The sequence below is a fragment of the Natrix helvetica genome, assembly GCF_964273705.1.
Source record: "Natrix helvetica genome assembly, chromosome: 15".
Classification (NCBI taxonomy): Eukaryota; Metazoa; Chordata; class Lepidosauria; order Squamata; family Natricidae; genus Natrix; species Natrix helvetica.
The window spans coordinates 6,960,719-6,981,165 of record NC_138565.1 but is presented as its reverse complement, the minus strand read 5'-3'; the positions used below and the strand labels follow the sequence as shown (position 1 = coordinate 6,981,165).

General features: G+C 46.6%; 1 protein-coding gene across 1 annotated transcript in view; it reads right to left on the bottom strand.

Annotated features, from left to right (window-relative positions):
* Positions 1 to 239: 239 nt before the first annotated feature.
* Positions 240 to 20,447, bottom strand: part of RABGAP1 (RAB GTPase activating protein 1) — a 66,412-nt gene continuing 46,204 nt past the window's right edge. The window contains exons 15-26 of the mRNA XM_081967603.1: positions 20,114 to 20,188; positions 15,715 to 15,840; positions 14,564 to 14,707; positions 13,478 to 13,519; positions 11,766 to 11,894; positions 9,007 to 9,099; positions 7,021 to 7,131; positions 5,891 to 5,995; positions 4,634 to 4,717; positions 3,719 to 3,790; positions 2,627 to 2,824; positions 240 to 1,189 (exon numbers count right to left, since the gene is read on the bottom strand). Coding sequence (XP_081823729.1) covers positions 1,067 to 1,189; positions 2,627 to 2,824; positions 3,719 to 3,790; positions 4,634 to 4,717; positions 5,891 to 5,995; positions 7,021 to 7,131; positions 9,007 to 9,099; positions 11,766 to 11,894; positions 13,478 to 13,519; positions 14,564 to 14,707; positions 15,715 to 15,840; positions 20,114 to 20,188 — 1,302 coding nt within the window. The 3' untranslated portion in view covers positions 240 to 1,066. The remainder of the gene's footprint in view (positions 1,190 to 2,626; positions 2,825 to 3,718; positions 3,791 to 4,633; positions 4,718 to 5,890; positions 5,996 to 7,020; positions 7,132 to 9,006; positions 9,100 to 11,765; positions 11,895 to 13,477; positions 13,520 to 14,563; positions 14,708 to 15,714; positions 15,841 to 20,113; positions 20,189 to 20,447) is intronic.

The following is a 20,447-nucleotide window of genomic DNA, read 5'->3' as shown; positions in this document are numbered from 1 at the left end:
CGCAGGCGGAAAACTCGCCAATGGAGAAAAAAGCAAAATGGAAGCCAATGATTCTAGTGTCGCGAGCCGAGCGGCTGTTTCGCAGTGGATGAACCGGGGTCCCAAATCTGAACCGGCAAAGAGGAGGAGACTTCCACACTTCCTTGACTTCCGCGAAGGGGAGCCTAGAGCGAGCTCCGAGGATTGGGTTGCAAGCTCGCAAACACGAGCCGCCGGGTATATAAAACGGACCCTGATACGGTGTCGTTGAACCTCAGCTTTCGTTCTCCTGGGGTGGGGGTGGGGAGAGAGGAGGAGTTGCCTTAAGAGGCCCCCACCCCGCTGAGTTGCATAGAAGTTATTTCATGACGGAGAACTAAGCACTGGACAGACAGACAGACAGAGAGAAAGAGACCGGGAGGGAGGGGAGGAATGGGACACACATACAGACATTGGGGAGCGGGGCCTATGAGTCCCGTTTTCCAAATGTTAAACCATGCAAGCCCCCTACTTGGAGGGAGTTGGGAAACCTTCCTTTTCGCTCGCGCTCTTTGGCGAGAAGGGTCTCAACTTTTTTTTTTTTCTTAAAAAGAATGGCGGAGGGCATTGGGTTGGTTGGTGGCGGTTTTGGTTCTCCTTTTGTCCCTCTCGAGTGGTGACATCTTTTTAAAAAGTTGTAGCTGTAAAAACAAAACAAAAAGACAAACAAACAAAAAAAGCACTCGTTCTGTAAACTTGGTTAAGTTAGAAGAAGGCGGTCAATTCTTCGTACCCAGTGCCTGCGGAATGGAGCAGATCGTTGTTCTTCTGGGAAAATAAAGGGGGGGGGAAGCATCTGTCTACAGCTACACTCCCCCTCCCCGGTTAAATAATCAGTAGTTTGAAGAACCCTTGTCTCGTTACAAGCCGGCTTCGGTCTCCGGCCTGGGAGGTGGGAACCCCGCCGCCGTGCGTTGTGTTTCGGGAGTCCTATATACAACTGGTCCTCTCGCCTGCAGGCAGCCAACCAAGACAAGCTCTGGAAGGCAGGAGGTCTCTCAGGGGAGGCCCCGGGAGCACCCCCACCCGAGGTTGCTGTCCAGCTTCTTTAGCACGTCTCTTTGCCTTGGACGCCGGTCACTGTCTTTATAGAGCTCAGCGTTCGGTTGAACCAAGTTTTGCGCGAGGCCTGCACCTCGTTCAGCGCCTGTCCCAGGTCGTGCTCCAGGTCCTGCAAGGGAACGAGAGGGGATGAGCATGGTGAAAAAAAGAAAAAGGAGGGGTAGGGAAGCCTGCCCTGCCCTGGTCGTGAAATGGATCCGCCGATGCCATAGGAGATGCTTCCAGATCACCCGTAAAAAGGTAAAGGTTCCCCTCGCACCTATGTGCTAGTCGTTCCCGACTCTAAGGGGCGGTGCTCATCTCCGTTTCAAAGCCGAAGAGCCAGCGCTGTCCGAAGACGTCTCCGTGGTCATGTGGATGGCATGACTCAACGCCGAAGGTGCACGGAAGGCTGTTCCCTTCCCACCAAAGGTGGTCCCTATTTTTCTACTTGCATTTTTCACCTGCTTTCGAACTGCTAGGTTGGCAGAAGCTGGGACAAAGTAACGGGAGCTCACTCGGTTACGGGGCGCTAGGGACTCGAACCGCTGAACTGCCGACCTTTCTCATCGACAAGCTCAGCGTCTTAGGCGCTGAGCCACCGTGTCCCTGTTCAGTAAGGGAATTCATTTAGGTACCGTATTTTTGGGACTAGAAGGTGCACCGGATTATAAGACACATCTAAATTAACAGGAGGAAAACAAGGAAAAAAAATAGTTTTTGTCCTCCGTGCGTTGCATTTTCGCCCTCCCGGGCCTCCAGAAGCACTCTGCAATGCTCCGCATGGCCCGTTATAGCCAAAAGCAAGCCCGTTTTTGGCAAAAATGTACCCATTTTTGGCCTACAGAGTGCTTCCGGGGGCCTGGGAGGGCAAAGGCGTGATGCACGGAGGGTTTGGGAGGCCAAAAACGGCTGTATTCGGTCTATAAGACACCTAAATTCTCACCCACTTTTACGGGGAGTGGGGGACGGGACGGGACGGACAGACTGTGTCTTATATTCTGAAAATTATGGTAATTTTGATGCCACCCACCTTATAGCTGACTTAACAGCCTCAAAACATTTGGAGGTCGGACCTCCGGGTAATTTGAAAGTGTTCGGGAGGGTAAGGGATTCGGAACTGTTTCTGGGTTTTGGAGTGTAAAAATGGAGTTGCAGGCACCCAGGGGGGATTTGCTAGGATGGTCTACGGTGTCCTAAAGGTGGCATTCTTGCCTCACAATCAGGAGATTGTGGGTTCGCTCCTAGGTAGAGGCAGATGTAGGGTCACCTGCTTGAGCAGGGGGTCGGACTAGATGACCTGCAAGGTCCCGTCCAACTCTGTTAATCTGTTATTAATTCAGCCTGCGGGCACCCAGGAAGTCCGCTCCCCCAAGATGGCGAAGGGGGGGGGGGAAGACTTCAAACCTAGGTGTCCCATTCTGAGAAACTCCAAGCCTTCATTCTCAAAGCTCCAACTAAGGAATTCTGTCGGAAAAGAGCTGTGACCCTCGCCTGTCTACGGTTCCCACGGCGGGGGGAGGAGCAGGGGGGAGAGAAGTTCTGGCTGAGGGTTAGCCCTCCTCACCTGGATTTTGCATTCGGCCTCCACCAGTTGCAACTTGGTCTGGGCCAGTTCCAACTCCATTTCTCGCAACTGGTTCTTCAGCACCTCCTTCTCCTCGTCGGTGTCTTCGTCGGAACCCTCCCTGGCCACACCGACCACCTTCAACCGGCCTTCTTTGTTGAAAAACTCCCGGCAGTGTTCGCAATCGTCGACTTTTTGCTACGGCCAAAGAACGGCGGATGGTGAGGGGGGGAGGGGCTCCTCTTCGCTCTCCTCTCTTCTCTGCCCTCTCATTCTCTCTCTCCTCTCTCCCCTTTGTCTCATTCTGTCTCTCCCACCCCTCTCTCTCTTCTCTCTCTCGTCTTTCTTCTCTCCCCTCTCATTCTCCGTATTGTCTCTTTCTCTCCTCTTTCTCCTCTTTCTCTCCCTCCTCTCTCCTCTTTCTCTCTCTCTCATTCTCTTTTCTCTCCCATCTCTTCTCTTCTCTCTCCCCTTTCTCTCATTCTGGATCTCCCACCCCCTCTCTCTTCTCCCCTCTCTCTTCTCTTTCTTCTCTCCCCCTCTCATTCTCTCTCTCTATTGTCTCCCTTTTCTCTCTCCTCTCTCCTCTTTCTCTCACTCCTCTTCTTTCTCCTGTCTCATTCTCTCTCCTCCCCCCTCCTTTCTCTCTCACTCATTTTCTCTCCTCTCCCATCTCTCCTGTGTCCCCTTTCTCTCATTGTCTCTCTGCCCTCTTCTCTCCCCCCTCTCCTGTTCTCTCTCCTCTGATTCTCTCTCCTCTTCTCTCTCCCCTCTCCTCTTCTCTCCATTTCCTCTCACTTCTCTCCCCTCTTCTCTCTCTCTCTTTTCTCATTCTCGCTCCCCTCCTCTCTCTCGTCTCCCCTCTAATTCTCCCTCTCTCTCTCTTCTCTCCCCTCTCTCATTCTCTCTCTCTCTCCCTTTAGCGAAGCAGGGACCAGACAAACAGGCTGTTGGAAAGAGTTCAGGAGATGTTCTGGAATCTGCCCCCGAGTCAGGGAATCGGGAAGGCTGGCTGCCCGCCAGGTGATGCTAAGCTCAACCCATTCCCTCTCATCCAGCCACCCACCTCCGTTCTTCTGTGCCTCTACTTACCTGGATTTTCTCAATTTCCGCTTTATTGGCTATCTGCTGCTTCTCCAGCCTATCGCTCAATTGGGAACAAATCTGCAAGGCAAACGGGAGCAATCAGGAAGTAGGGACTCTCGTCCCCATGTTGGCCACTTTTCCTGGCTGGACTTTGCCACCAAAATCTCTCTTGGTTTTTAAGCTCTCGTGGCCCAAGGGCCTGCCCCCATGTCAGGCAGCAGGGAATTTTACAACTGCACTCTGCCATTTCTTCAGCTGGCCCAAACCTCCTGAATCTGTCTTAAATACGTCTTAAAATCTGAGAAACACAGATAACTGGCTTCTCTTCCTAACAGAAGGTGAAACTTTTTCTTCTTCGTCTTCTTCTTATTATTATTATTCCCGTGTTTCCCCCGAAAATAAGACCAGGTCGTATATTAATTTTTGCTCCAAAAGACGCATTACCGTTTATTTTCCAGTTACTGTATTTTTCGGGGTACAAGATGCACCAGAATATAAGATGCACCAAGATTTTGAAGAGGCAAATTAATAATAAAACAGTTGTTGCACTCTGCAGGCCTCCCAAACCCACTGAACAACTCATTTTTTGTGAAAAAATGGGGCATGCAGAGTTTGAGAGGCCTGCAAAGTGCTTCGGGGGGGGGGGGGGGGGCAAAAACGAGCAAAAACCTGCCCATTTTTCGTGAAAATGGGCCAATTTTTTTGGGCATAAAACAGGGCATGCATAGCCTTTAGGAGGCTTGTAGAGTGCTCCTGGGGGCTGGGGGAGGGAGGGCGGCATAAATGAGCAAAAAAGACCCAACTCCCCGATGTGGCCATCCTTTTGGTTTTGTGTTCAAAAGAAGGCAAGGCGGTGAAGCTTTTTGTGGCCCAAGAGAGCCGGATCCCTGGGTCGCTTCGGGGCAGCTCCCTCCTGCATACCTGCTTGTAGTCCCCAATGATGGAGCTGTTCTTCTTGATCTCCGACTCGGCCTTGTCCAGTTCCCTCCGGCACATCTCCTTCAGCTGCAAGAGAAGACAGAAAGGCTGGTCGTTCATTCATCCCTCCGCCAGGGTCTCTGAGCTCGCCTCCCCCTTTTCCTCTCGCTAACCCCCCCAAAAAACCCTGTTTGTTGTGGCCCGCCACGGAGCTGGTGGAAGAGAGTAAAGAGGTTGGGGAGGAAGATGGGCCAGTCCTGGAGTCTGGGGAAGGCTCTGATGAGGGCTCTGTGTCGGAGGCAGAGATGGGGTCGAGGCCGTCTGACAGTTATCAGCTGCCTTCGAAGTCAGAGATCAGTGGGGCAGATGAACAGCTGGAGCCTGTTCCCAGTGTGTGCATGCGCAGAGCTGCCAGACGAAGGGAAGAGCTAAGGAGCAGGGGTCAATTTGAGAGTAAGGCCACAGGTGGACGGTGAATAGCCCCTCCCAGAGGGAATAAAAGAGGAGCGAAAGGGGAGTGGAGTTTGCAGGCGGCCATTCGTTCGCTTCATTGGTTTGTGACTCTCGGAGACTCCTGGCCAAGTTCTGCGGAGATCGGCCTGGCAGCTCTCCAAGCCAGATAAGGTCTGTGACCGTAAATCCTCCCTTGAAAGACTTTACTGGATGTGAATAAGGGTTGACTTGGGAGTAAGGCTACAAATGGCCCCTCACAGAGGGAATAAAAGAGGAGCGAAAGGGGAGTGGAGTTTGCAGGAGACCATTAGTTTGCTTCATTAGCGTGAAGAGCTGCCTTCGAAGTCAGAGATCAGTGGGGCAGATGAACAGCTGGAGCCTGTTCCCAGTGTGTGCATGCGCAGAGCTGCCAGACGAAGGGAAGAGCTAAGGAACAAGGGTTGCATAGTTAAAAGTCTGTAGAGATTCTCCGTCATCCAGGTCGTGGTTGTCCCAAAGGTGCTTTTTCAGGAGGCAAGAGAACAGGAAGGAAGTGGAGAATGGAACAACAGAATGAAAGGGAAGTAAATGACGGGAGAAGCACATGAGCTAGAAGAAGGGGCCCAGGATAATTTCACTTCTCTAACAAGCAGAGCCAAGTTGCACTAAAAATGTTGACCACGCAGGAGGGGGAGAGAAAGCCTTACGTTGCCCAAGTCAAAAGTATACTTCAAGGATATGCCAAGATCCATTCTCATTAATTCCCAGGGAGGAATTCACTCCCTGACATGCCCAGTTCCCTCCCCTCCAGCCCGATCCTGTCCCAACCTGCGCCGATTCCTCCTCCAGCCTTCTTTTTTCATCCTCGGCATCGATCAGCTTCTGCTTCGTCATCAGCAGCTCCTTGTTCAGCGCATCGGCTTTTTCTTCCGCCTGGAAAGAGAAACGCCGACGGACAAAAGGAGGACCAGGGCGAGAATTAACCGCTTGAAGCGAGAGGGAAACTTTGCTCGGCTCTTAAAGCAGACATTCCACCCACAAGCGAGGAGACCGGGAAGGGGAACTTTTAAGAATCAAGCTTGAGGTTTGGGTCCCTGTTGGCTCCGTGGCAAAATTTTAAGAGAACGGAGAGTAGCGATAGGAGCAGTGCGGGGGCCTAGAGGTGGAGCTCTCGCTTCACTATCAGGAGGCTGGGAGTTCGATCCTAGGCAGAGGGAGATATTTCTCTCTCTGGGCACACTGAGAATACATCTGCTGGAACAAAACTCCGCATTGGCAACAGGAAGCGCATCTGGCCACTAAAAACACACGGCTAGCTCCATTCAGTTGCCCGATTCCACTTCGCAATGGTCTTATGGCAGTGATGGCTTACCTTTTTGCCATCGCGTGCCAAAAGTGGGGGGGAGCACGGGGGCCTTTCTAGGAGCCTGGGGAGGGCAGAAACGGCCTCCCCCCCCCCCCCCGGAGGCAGAAAACGGCCCGTTTGCCAACTTCTGGTTGTGACTGGAAGGCTTCGTTTTTACTCTCCAGGAAAACCTGCTTTCTAGCTAATATAAATCGTGCATCACACAGCTGATCGTCGGAAAAACCGGTAGCATTTTTTTTTACTACCAGTTCGGGCAAACGAGTAGCATTTTACCCCTGGTTTTAAGCAATTTGAACTGCCAGCTGTTTGCGTTATCTCTTCGCCGTGCCCTGGGCCATCACACGGACGTATGCGTGCAAGCCTCAGAGGCATCCCGAGACATAAGGCAGAAGGAGGAAGAGGAGGAGGAGAAAAAGGAGAAAGAGAACAGGAAGGAAGTGGAGAATGGAACAACAGAATGAAAGGGAAATAAATGACGGGAGAAGCACATGAGCTAGAAGAAGGGGCCCAGGATAATTTCACTTCTCTAACAAGCAGAGCCAAGTTGCACTAAAAATGTTGACCATGCAGGAGAGGGGAGAGAAAGTCTTACGTTGTCCAAGTCCTTCCGCAGGGCGATCTTGCTGGTCACCAGTTCGTGGGCCAGGTCGTCGTTCTCCTGCTCCAGCCTCATGTTGGCTTCCTGCAAACGTCGGTTTTCTCTCTGCAAAGATGCCAAAAGGGGGCAAGGGGTGAATCCCGACCCGATGCCATCCGCATTCCTCCGCAACGAGCAGCCGTAGGAAATAACAGTTACAGTTATCAATGGCTGGATAAAAAAACCTGGAAATGAATCTTTTTTTTCCTTCCTTTATCTTATCTTATATGTAATAATAATAGAAAGCTATACTTAATGTTTTGAAAAAATCTCTTTTCTTTTCTCTCTTTCTACTATGAAACAGACTACTTACTTATACGATATGAGAATAATAATGTACTTAATGTATAAGAGTGAGATGATTTAAATTGTTAGGTATGATTGTAGCTGGTGACTATTTTATAATATAAAATGAAATAGCGATGATATAATGAATAATGGATATAAATATAGATTGAAATACCACATGGATTGACAATTAATAACGGAAAATTATATTTGGAGTTGTGGATGACTGGAAATCCTATGGTTAACGGAAAGTAAAAATGTGTAATATGAATTAATGGGAATTTTTTGACTTAATCTTTATTCTTATCTCTTAGAGATTGGCGATATAATTTTATAAAGACTTATTATTACCTAGTAGATAATTATGGATGTAAGGAAACAAGGGTTGTCACAAATGAAAGAATATTAATGGTAACTTGAACACACAATGCTCAATGAAACATTTAACTATGTTTGATGGATAATCAGTGACTTTATTCTTAATTGTAAAAACCGTTGCATAAAAACCTGTAACCAAACGACATGCTTGATGAAATTGTCTTTTTTTCTCTCCTTGCTCTTGTTCTGTATGTGTTGTTTTATCTTTTATAAAGAAAAATAATATATATATATATATATATATATGTATGTATGTATGTATGTATGTGTGTGTATATATATATATATATATATATATATATATATATATATATATATATATATATATATATATATATATATATATATATATATATGCGTTGTAATTGTACTGATAAATAAAGGGAGACTAGGATAGATCTATTTCGAGCTAATTAGCTCTCATCAGCTAGCCATATATATATATATATATATATAAACAGTTACACGAATTCAGTTTTCGGGCTCAAATGAAGACGCTGCCAAGCCACTAGTCCCTTGGGGGCTGCTCTGCCCCTGCTTTCGTGACAAAAGGAGACAAATGAAGCAGCTGAAAACAGCCCTGGAAGCTCAGGTGTGTGTGTGAAGGGAGAGCAAATTTGCTAAAATGGCTCGGGGGGGTTCAGGTTTTAGAGGCCATTTAAGCAAGGGTGGGATTCAAATTTTTTTTTTTAGCAACCTCTGGTTCTCTTGCCTGGTTGATGGATGGGCGTGGGGACGGTGGGTGAGGCCTACCTGGCCTCCTGTTTCCGGGAGGGCGAAAACGGTCCCCGGCTGCTGGAAACGGGGACTTCTGGAACTTCCAGGGGGGGGGGGGGGCTGGTTTTTGCCCTCCCAGAGCACTTACCTGGCATCCAAAACTGGCCACGTGGAGACTCCTGGGAGGGGGAGGGTGCGGATGGGCGAGGCCAGCCAGTCCTCGTAAGTACCGGTTCGGCGAACCAGATGTAAAATTAGCATCTGAACAAGCTGAATCCCACCCCTGCATCTAAGTGAGACCCAACTTATGTTTGCACAGAAGGAAGAGGGGGGGGGCAAGGTGAGAAAGATAAGAGGAGAAGACATAACCAGGGAAGTCCCTGGATGATTCAAGGTCAGAATCTTGACTTTTTTTTTGTTGTTGTCAAGAAATTGGTTTATTTTGCGAGGGGGGGGGTGGGGGGATCAGACTCAGTCTGGGTCCGGTTTTCTGTCTTTGTGCTACTCCTTGTCTTGTCTACACACAAGGGGTGTGAGTCTGAATCAGGAGAGCCTCACCTCGAACCTTTCGATGGGATCTTCCTGCTGAGCCTGCTGTTCCCGCATCGTGTGATATTCTCGCTCGTATTTCTTCAACTTCTTTTGGCTAATCTTAAAAAAAAAAAAAAACATGTTAGAGCTCCGTCAACAGAATAAGGAGTAGAGTAGAGTAGAATAAGAATATAATAGAATTACAGAAGAGAAGAGAATAATAAAAGAAAAAAGAAGATAAATTGGAATAGAAGAGAAGAAAGGAGAAATCAGAATAGAATAGAAAGAATGGAATAGAATATAGAATAGAATAGTATATAGAGTAGAGTATAATAAGAATATAATAGAATTACAGAAGAGAAGAGAATAATAAAAGAGAAAAGAAGATAAATTGGAATAGAAGAAAGGAGAAAAGAAATCAGAATAGAATAGAAAGAATAGAATATAGAATAGAATAGAATATAAAGTAGAGTAGAATAAGAATATAATAGAATAAGAGAAGAGAATAATAAAAGAGAAAAGAAGATAATTGGAATAGAAGAGAAGAAAGGAGAAAAGAAATCAGAATAGAATAGAAAGAATAGAAAATAGAATAGAATAGAATATATATAGTAGAATAAGAATATAATAGAATTACAGAAGAGAAGAGAATAACAAAAGAGAAAAAAAGATAAATTGGAATAGAAGAGAAGAAAGGAAAAAATAAATCAGAATAGAATAGAAAGAATAGAATATAGAATAGAATAGAACAGAATAGTATATAGAGTAGAGTAGAATAAGAATATAATAGAATTACAGAAGAGAATAGAATAACAAAAGAGAAAAGAAGATAAATTGGAATAGAAGAGAAGAAAGGAGAAAAGAAATCAGAATAGAATAGAAAGAATAGAAAATGGAATAGAATAGAATATATATAGTAGAATAAGAATATAATAGAATTACAGAAAAGAAGAGAATAACAAAAGAGAAAAAAAGATAAATTGGAATAGAAGAGAAGAAAGGAAAAAATAAATCAGAATAGAATAGAAAGAATAGAATATAGAATAGAATAGAACAGAATAGAATATAGAGTAGAGTAGAATAAGAATATAATAGAATTACAGAAGAGAATAGAATAACAAAAGAGAAAAGAAGATAAATTGGAATAGAAGAGAAGAAAGGAGAAAAGAAATCAGAATAGAATAGAAAGAATAGAATATAGAATAGAATAGAATAGAATATAGAGTAAAGTAGAGTAGAATAAGAATATAAGGTCAGGGAAAAGGGTTGTGTGAATTTTGTTAAGCTTGTCCTGGTGCTCCCTCTAGTGGCCCTGAGGCAGAAGGAGTTTGTGTGTCTTTGTGTCTTTGTGTGTGCGTGCGTATGCACACATGGAGGAGAAGAGGGGAATTCCTCATTTTGCTCTTCCAGGGTAAGGCAGCCAAAAAGGATGGATCAGATAGAGAGACCAGCGTTTTTCAACCGTGGGAACTTTTAAGCCCAGTGGACTTCAACTCCCAGAATTCCCCAGACGTCGTTTTAACGTTGCCAAGGTGGAGAAACACCGAGAGGGAACCTCCAAGGGAGGGCAAGCAGCTCCCTGGGAGGGAAATTAAGATCTCATTAGGCGCTTTTGTTTTTAAACAGTCCGCCAAAAAGAACAGTACATCTGAGTGAAAAGGAAGGAAGGAAGTAGAGAGAAAGGGAGGAAGGAGAGAGAAAGGAAGGAAGGAAGGAAAAGAGGTAGGTAGGTAGGAGAAAAGGAAGGAAGAAGTAAAGAAAGATAGGAAGGAAGGAAGTAGGGAAGAAGGGAGGAAAGTAGGTAGGAGGAAGGAAAGAAAAAGAAAGAGGGAGAAAAAAATATAGTTAAGTACTTAGGGAGGGAGGGAGGAAAGAAGGAGAAAAGGATAAAAAAGAAAGAAAGAAAGAGAAGTTAGTTAGGTGAAAGATAGGAAGGAAGGAGGAAGGAAAGAAAGGAAGGAAGTAGGGAGGGAGGAAGGTAGGTAGGAGGAAGGAAGGAAGGAAGAAAAAGAGAAAGAGTAGATAGGAAAAAAAATAAGACAGGAAGGAGAAAGGTAAAGAAAAAGAAGTTAGGTAGATAGATAGGTGAAAGATAGGAAGGAAGGAGGAAGGAAAGAAAGGAAGGAAGTAGTGAGGAAGGAAGGAAGGTAGGAGGAAGGAAGGAAGAAAAAGAGTAAGAAACGGTTGGTAGGTAGGAGAAAAGGCAGGAAGGAGAAAAGTAGGAAGAAAGGAAAGAGAAAGATAGGAAGGAAAGAGATAGGTAGGAAGGAAAGGAGAGAAAAAGAAAGAAAGAAAGGTTAGACAGGTAGGTTTGAAAAAAACAAGGCAGGTGGAAGGAAAGATAGGAAGGAAGGTAGGTAGGTAGGAGAAAAGGAAGGAAGGAAGGAGAAAGATAGGAAGAAAAGAAAGAGAAAGATAGGAAGGAAGGAGATAGGTAGGAAGGAAAGAAGGAGAGAAAAAGAAAGAGGTTAGATAGGTAGGTAGGTTTGAAAAAAACAAGGCAGGTGGAAGGAGAGATAAGGAAGGAAGGAAGGAAAAGAAAGAAAGAAGATAGATAGGTGGGCAGGTAGATAGGAGAAAAGGAAGGAAGGAAACCTCAACCAGGGCTGGTGAAAGAGAGATCCAGCTGTCCCCAGATGCCCTCAGCCCTTCTTTTCTCACTTCCGTGTGTGTGTGGGGGGGAAGAATACCGAGGTGGGGCGGTGATCCAAACTGCAGCCCCTTCCTCAGAAGAGACGGAGATCTCCCCCCGCTTTCCCCCTCAGACTGGTCCCGCCCAGAGTTACCTTCATGCTACATGCCAGTTCCATCAGTTTCTTGGCGTTCTCCTCCGAGCGATACCTCTTGGGCAGCTGCACCCGGAAGAATTTTAAAGCCCCTTCAAAGTCCGTCAGCAGCAAGTCATCCCTGGTGGTCTAGGAACATGTGGGGAAGGGGGGGGGGAGATAAATTACTGGTTGATAAGTCTTCCAGCTCCCCCACTTCGAACTCAGAACTTTGAGGACCCCTTGATTTAGACCAGGAGTCAGCAAACTGCGGCTCTGGAGCCGCATGTGGCTCTTTCCTCCCTCTGCTGCGGCTCCGTCACCAGAGGAGCTTCCGGTGTGGGTGGGGTGGGGGAGTGAGAAGCAGAGTGCGCCAGGAGAAGACTCTATGGCGAGGGGAGGGTTTTTCCAGTTGTTTCCACAATTGATAGGGCTTTCGGTTAGGACAGGTAGAGGAAAAAGGGCGCCACGCCAGGAAGAGACTCTATGATGGGGGAACTAAACTTCCGGTCAGCTCCAGAATTGAACAGGGGGCTTCCGGTTAGGGCCTTTGTGGCTCCCGGTGTTTTCTTTTTCTGTGGGAAACGGGTCCAAATGGCTCTCGGAGTCTTTAAGTTTGCCGACCTCTGATTTGGTGCAATATTAATTGGTGAGCCACGCTCTAGAGCCGTGATTGCGAGCCTATGGCCCGCCTGCCGGAAGTGGCCCGCGGGAGCCATTTCGCCAGGCACGCAGAGCCTGTCACTGGCCTTATTTTGATTTGCTAGCTGTGTTGAGATTTACTGCGCACGCTACAGTTCTTATCTGCAAGCGATTTACTGCGCATGCACTCACACATTCCTTCTTAACTTTCCTCTTCTGATCTTCTGTTCACCTGCCCGGGAGGTAGGCACATAGCTCTTGCCAAAATGTAATTAATTCAGTTAGCAAGTTTGTATTTTTACTTTCTTTTATATTCAAGCGCTTTCATTAGATCATGCTTCGGGTTTATTTTTTGCTTATTCTGAAGTATACCGCCAGGAAAAGCCACGATCCATCATCATTCATTACAAAAGGTTTAAGTTATATTCCTTGACACTCATTGCTCTTCTGAGTTCTGGTGTCCTGGCCAGCAGGTCTTCACGCCTGTGGGAGCGACCGAAACCGGAAGAGCAGCTGCCCGGCGCGCATGGTGCATGCTGAGAAGACGATCTTCTGGTTTCTGGTGCACCCATGTGCCCCAGCCAGCTGGTCTCCGTGCGCGCATGCTTGTCAGAAACCGTAAGACCAGGTAGCCGGTGTGCATGCGCATGCCAGAAACGGAAAGATTATCCTCCTGGCGTGCGCTTGCTTGCCAGGCGTTTCCAGCAGGCGTGCTTACGTTTTGGCACTCAGTGCCAAGGAGGTTTGCCAACACTGCTCTAAAACTTGCACGGAATTTGCAAGCCAACAGAACCTCAGCCTCTCTCGGCCTCCCCCAACCCGTTTCCTGATTCGGTTTGGGCCTCCGATTCTTTCCGGCAACCCACAGAAGGACCCGGAGCAAGGGGAGGAAGGTTTCGGGAATATCAGCAAGCCCATGCTTCCCAACCCTCCTTCCCCCCTTCAGCCTCTCGGTAGCTCCTTGGACACGAGGCTGAAACGATTCCCATCCCCAAGAGATTCAGATCCAGGCGGTCTCAGCTCTGACTGCCTCGTGGCTGAAGAGCCCGGCAGGAAGGGTGCGGCTGGGGCCAGGAAATGGTAATACTCACTTTTAACAGTCCAAGTGCCACGTTAAAAATAACACTGATGCCCTGTAAACGAAAAGAGAAGGGAAAAGAAACCTAAATGTCCACAGGTTTAACAGATTAACAGAGTTGGAAGGGACCTTGTAGGTCATCTAGTCCAACCCCCTGGCCAAGGAGGCGACCTTATACCTTTTTTGACAAATGGCAGTCCAGTCCAGGTAGGTAGGTAGGAGAAAAGGAAGGAAGGAAGGAAATAAAGATAGGAAGGAAAGAAAAAATAAAGATAGGTAGGAAGGAAGAAAAGAGAAAGATAGGAAGGATGGGGGGAGGGAGGGAGGGAGGAAGGAAGGAAGGAAGGAGAAAGATAGGAAGGAAGGAAAGAAAGAAGATAGGTAGGTAGGTAGAAAGGAAAAAGGAACAAAGGAAGGAAGAAGGAAAGAAAGATAGGAAGAATGGAAAGAAAAAGATAGGAAGGAGGAAGATAGGAAGGAAGGAAGGAAAAAAGAAAGAAAGAAAGAAGATAGGTAGGCAGGTATGAAGAAGAAAGGGAAGGAAGGAAGGAAGGAAGGAAGGAAGGAAGGAAGGAAGGAAGGAAGGAAAGAGAAAGATAGGAAGGAAGGAAAGAAAAAAGTTAAGTAGGTAGATAGAAAGGAAAAAGGAAGGAAGGAACAAAGTAAGGAAGAAGGAAAGAAAAATAGGAAGGAAGGAAAGAAAGAGAAAGATAGGAAGGAGGGAGGGAAGAAGATAGGAAGGAAGGGGGAAGGAAGGAAAAAAGAAAGAAAGAAAGAAGATAGGTAGGTAGGTATGAAGCAGAAAAGGAGGGAAGGAAGAAAAGAGAGATAGGAAAGAAGGAGGGAAGAAGGAAGGAAGGAGGAAGGAAAGATAGGAAGGAAGAAAAGAGAAAGATAGGAAGGAAGGAAGGCAGGAAGGAGGAAGGATAGGAAGATAGGAAGGAAACCTTGACAGATCCAGGTGTCCCCAGATGCCCTCACCCCTCCTTTCCCACTTCCACACCTGGCCACAGGCACGAAACCCTTCCAGCCACCCCGGGGGAGGAGGGGTGGGTGGGTGTGTCTTGGGAGCCGATGGTGGGTGGGTGGGCACTCATACCTCGCACAGCAGCAGGTCGATGATGTGGAAGACCATGTAGAGGGGGAACTTGGCGGTGAAAAGGGTGAGGAACCACTGGGAAGCATACATGTGAGCTTCCAAGTTGATCTCGAGGAAGTGGCTGTACAGATCGGGGATGTACTCCTGGAAGAGAAACAGGGGAGACGCTGAGAAACCTTGGTCTGAATGCCGGCGGGATACCAAACTACGGGAAGTCCTCGACTTACGCCCACGACGGAGCCCAACCCTTCCTGTTGCTAACATTTATAAGCGAGTTGGCCCCGTTCTACGACCTTCCTTGCCACCGTTGTTCGGTGAATCGCTGCAGGGGTTAAAATTAGTCACACACTGTTGCGAGGGGAATTTGGCTTCCCCATTGAATTTGCTTGTCGGAAGATCACAAAAAAGGAGGATAGTATAGCATGGGATAGACTAGAATAATATAGGAATAGGATAGAATTAGAATAGAATAGAATTAGAATTAGAATAGAATAGAATTAGAATACAATAAGAATAATATAGGAATCGGATAGAATTAGAATGGAATAGAATTAGAATAACATAGGAATCGGATAGAATTAGAATAGAATAGAATTATAGGAATCGGATAGAATTAGAATAGAATAAAATTAGAATAGAATAAAATAAGAATAAGAATAGAATAAGAAGAGAATAGAATAGAATTAGAATAGAATTAGAATAATATAGGAATTGGATAGAATTAGAATAGAATAGAATTAGAATAATATAGGAATCGTAGAATTAGAATAGAATTAGAATAATATAGGAATCGTAGAATTAGAATAGAATTAGAATAATATAGGAATAGGATAGAATTAGAATAGAATTAGAATAATATAGGAATAGGATAGAATTAGAATACAATAGAATTAGAATAAAATAGAATTAGTAAAGTGAATGTGCAGGGTCTCTAACAATGCTTCGAGCTCTAACCACATAGCGCTTATAAACTGCATCCTGAATAATGACAAGTGAGCTTCCTATAATCTTCTCCGCTGTCCTCACCACTCTCTGTAGGGGCTTTCTACCTGGCCAACCGAACCATTCATGCCGTTTGTTAAAACGCGCTCCATCGCGCCTCTGTACAAAAAAGTGGCCAGGACAGAAGGAGAAAGAGGGGACGCCCTTACCTGCATGAGACGTTCCAGCTGATAAAACTTGCAGTGCAGGTCCTCAAAATTCTGTTTGAAAAGCTCCCGGAGTCCGTAGTCAAACATGATTTTGACCAGAACGCTGAAGGCCTGTTCTTCAGGCATCTGTCAAAAGATGGGAGAATCAAACCTCCTGTCAGGGGATTTTTAAACAAACAGATCCTGAATCTAAACACTGCGGGAAAAACAACGCCTAGCATTGAAACAGGCCAAGCAGATGGACAGATTCATCGGCAGGAAGTTGTGTTTCTCCTCATCAGGGAGACCCTTCCTTGCTTTTGAGCACCCCATAAACCAATGTTTCGGCTTCTTTTTCCAATACGAAGACACCCCAGGGGAAGGAGCCATCTCAAAAACCTAGTTTTAGAATAGAATAACAGAGTTGGAAGGGACCTTGGAGGTCTTCTAGTCCAACCCCCTGCTCAGGCAGGAAACCCTACATAAATGGTTATCCAATCTCTTCTTAAAATCTTTCAGTGCTGGAGAATTTACAACTTCTGGAGGCAACTTCTGTCCCACTGATGAATTGTTCTCACTGTCAGGAAATTTCTCCTCAGTTCTAAGTTGCTTCTCTCCTTGATTAGTTTCCGCCCATTGCTTCTTGTCCTGCCTTCAGGTGCCTTGGAGAATAGCTTGACTCTTTCTCCTTTGTGGTAGCCCCTGAGATATTGGAAGACTGCTATCAGGTCTCCCCTAGTCCTTCTTTCTATTAAACTAGACATCCCCAGTTCCTGCAACCGTTCTTCATATGTTTTAGCCTCCAGTCCCCTAATCCTCTTTGTTGCTCTTCTCTGCCCTCTTTTTAAAGTCTCCACATCTTTTCTACATCGTGGCAACCAAAACTGGATGTCGTATTCCAAGTGTGGCATTATTACCAAGGCCTTATAAAGTGGTATCAACCCTTCACGTGATCTTGATTCTATTTCTCTGTTTATGCAGCCTAGAACTGTGTTGGCTTTTGGGGCAGCTGCTGCACACGGCTGGCTCCTATTTAAATGGTTGTCCACTAGGACTCCAAGATCCCTCTCACAGTTACTCCTATTGAGCCAGGTGCCACCTATACCTGTGCATTTCCTTTTTCCTGCCTAAATGTAGAACCTGACTCTTTTCACCCTTGAATTTCATTTTATTAGATAGTGCCCAATGTTCAAGTTTGTCAAGATCCTTCTGTATCTTAAGCCTGTCTTCTGGAGCGTTAGCTATTCCTGCCAGCTTGGTGTCATCTGCAAATTTGATGACTCCCCCATTTATCCCCTCGTCCAAATCATTGATGAAGATGTTGGAAGAGTACTGGGCCCAAAACAGAGCCTTGGGGTACTCCACTGCGTACTATCGAGTGAGTACCACCTAGACGGCATCTGTGCATTTCGTTTTTCTTGCCTAAATTTGGAACTTCCTTTGAATTTCATTTTGTTAGATAGCATCCAACGTTCAAGTCTGTCAAGATATGAGCCTCCAAAATATTACGTGGGAGCCCAATCTTTCCACCTAGGGGGATTTCTTTTTTTTAGAAGGTGTAAATTGAGTAAATCAGGGCGGAATTTCATTCCCTTTAATAAAGATTTGAAAAGTTCGAGTCTCTTTTGGCAGGTCACTCAAGCCAAAGAGTTGCCCAATGGTTTTGAGGGGGGGGGGGAGATAAGTTGAAGAGGTCAACGGGTAGTCCTCAACGTACGGCCACCATCGAGCCTGAAATGTACGTTGTGAAGTGAGACACTTCAGTGAGTTTTGCCTCGTTTTACGACCTTCTTTTGCCGCGGTTGTTAAATGAATCACTGCAAGTTGTTAAATTAGGAATGCAGTTGTTAAGTGAATCGGGTCATCCCCCCCCCGTCCCGTCCCGTATCTTCCACCACCGCCCCCCAGTTGACTCTGCTTGTTGGAAGGTCGGAAAAGGAGATCAGGTGACACTACAACCGTCATAAATGTGAGTTCAGTTGTCCAAGCATCGGAATGTAAGTCGCGCGGCCCTGCAACGGTCGTAAGTGTGAAAAATGGTCATGGGTCACTTTTTCTCAGCGCCGTTGTTAACGGTCATTCAATGAACTGTCGCAAGTCGAGAACGGCCTGCGTGTGGAGTGATCAAGGGATCGGTTTCTATCCACAACCCAAACAAGTCTTAAAATGAAGGAGGCTCCTGGGCTGGTCTAGAGAAGCTAACAATCATGGCCTGGAGACAAACCAGCATTGCAACGCAGCCACTGAGGGAGAAACTGCCTTAAACCTGGTTCCAAGATCCCCCCCAAATCTCTTCTCTGCTTCAAACCGGCTTTGCGAGCCGGTTGGTGCAAACCCCATCCTGTCCCTCAAGGTTTGGATGTGTTTGAATAACTTGACATGTCGTGTGTGTGTGTGTGTGTGTGTGTGTGTTAGAGAAAGGGGCAGGGGGGGGGGAGGAATGTGTTCCTGTCAATCCAGCAGGAAGCCTGCTTTTTCACATAAGCGCTGGGTCTTCTTCTATTTAGTTGTCGAGGATGTTATGACCATCCTTCAAAGGAGATGAAGATTGAGGACAGGAGGAGGGAGAGAGAAAGAGAGAGAGAGGGAGGGAGGGAGGTGGGGAGAAAGAAAGATAAAAGAAAGAAAGAAAGAAAGAGGGAGGGAGAGAAAGAAGGAAAAAGAAAGAGGGAGAGAAAGAGGAAAAAAGAGGGAGTGAAAGAAAGAAAGAAAGAAGGAAAGAAAGAGGGAAGGAGAGATGGATACAAAGAGATAGAGAAAGAGAGAGAGAAAGGTTGAGAGAGAGAAGGAAGGTAGTGAGGGAGAAAAAGAAAGAGAAAAAAAGAAAGAAGGGAGAGAAAGAAAATGAGAGGAAGTGAAAGAGAGAAAGAGGAAAAAGAAAGAAAAAGAAAGAGAAAGAGAGAAAGGGGGAAAGAGAAGGGAGGGAGGGAGAAAAAGAAAGAGAAAAGAAAGAGGGAAGGAGGGAGGAGAAAGAGAAAGAAAAAGAGGGAGAGAGAAAGAAGGAAGGAAGGAAAAAAGAGGGAGGGAGACAGAGAAAGAAAGAAAAAGAGACAGAGAAGGAAAAGAAGAAGGAGGGAGAGAGAAAGATAGAGAAAAAAGAAAGGAAAGAAAGAAGGAAAGGAAGAGGGAGAGAGAGAAAGAGGCAGAAACAGGGAAAGAAAGAGAGAAGGAAAGAAAGAGGGAGGGAGAAAGAGAGAAAGAAAGAAAGAAGGAAAGAGGGAGAGAGACAAAGAGATAGAAACAGAGGGAAAGAGAGAAGGAAAGAAAGAGGGAGGGAGAGAGAAAGATAAAGAAAGAAAGGAAAGAAAGAAGGAAAAAGAAAGAAAAAGAAAGAATGAATCATCCCATTGGGTGAGCAATGAGCCGGAAGCCCTGGGAAGACTCACTTGAGATCTGACAGCGGAGACAGGAGTGTGTGTGTGTGTGTGTGTTTGTGTGTGTGTGTGTAAAAATCCACCCAACTTTGTGAAAGTGTTTAAAAATAACTTGTAAAGGCCAGAGGGGGGGAAAATATTCCAGGAATCCCAAGGAAAGACCATGGAGAAAGGGTAGGAAGGGGACCGACCTCCTTTCTAGCCACCGAGGCGAGGTGAGGGGATGGGGGTGGAGAAAATGTGGACTAGCCCCTTGCAAAGGATTCAAACAACCCCCCCCTCCAAAGGACACCTGGCCTCTTTGGCAAACGGGACCCCCAGGTACGCGCAACTACAACAGAAGTTGCCGCGAGGACGGACGACCGGTGAGACCATTCAATGTTACAACGGCAACGGGGGGGGGAAATGGACTTACGACCGTGTGCCCCACTTACGACCGTTGCAGCGTCCCCGCGGTCACACACTCATTGACCTTCGGAGGTTTGGCAATTGACCCACGTTTCAGACGGTCCCGGGAATCACGGGATCCCCTCTGGCGACCTTCTGACAACCGGAGGATTCACTTTAACAACCGGGTGACTCGCTTAACAACCTCGGCAAGAAAAGCTGTTAAAAAGGGGTCCAAAACGGCGTTAACCAACGTTTCCCTTAGCAACGTGGGCCTCCGTTGTGGTCGTACGCCGAGGATTATCTGTGCGCTGGCCTTTGAGCCAACCGGGACGGTCCGATTTTTTTTCCTGGATTTGGGTGGGGGGCATTTTCTCATTGGATTTGTTTAAGTGGAGCCCCCTTCTCGTTTTAAGAGCTCGGGCTGCAATTAATTAATTTAATTTAATGTATTTATTAAACTTCTAGACCGCCCCCTCTCCCCGAAGGGAATTCTGGGCAAACTAGCGGAGATGCTAAGATGCCCCTTTTGCCACCGGTTTCCCCTCTTCAGGATTGGAGCTGGCTCTCCGGCCCCGCCATCCTGGGGTGTCCCTGGAAGCCAAGCCCGCTCCCCTCCTTAAAACGGCCCCCGTTCAAAGCGCTCAAGCGAGACTTACGTGCAGGAGCAAAACGGCCGCCAGGAAAGACTGCCCCTGGCAGTAGCCAATCTCCTCGTCGTAGACAGAGTAAGCCTGGGGAAGGAAGGGCGAGGACATCCGTCACGCAACGTTGGGAGTGGCCCACCAGCCGGGTCACCTCGGCCGTGCTCGGCGACTGATGTTACAGGTTAACAGGGTTGGAAGGGGCCTTGTAGGTCATCTAGTCCAACCCCCACCCCATTTCTGACAGTCTCTTCTTGAAAGCACAACTTCTGTTCCATGGGTTGATTGTTCTCACTGTCAGGAAATTCCTCCTCATTTCCAGGTTGAATCTCTCCTTGGTCAGTTCCCA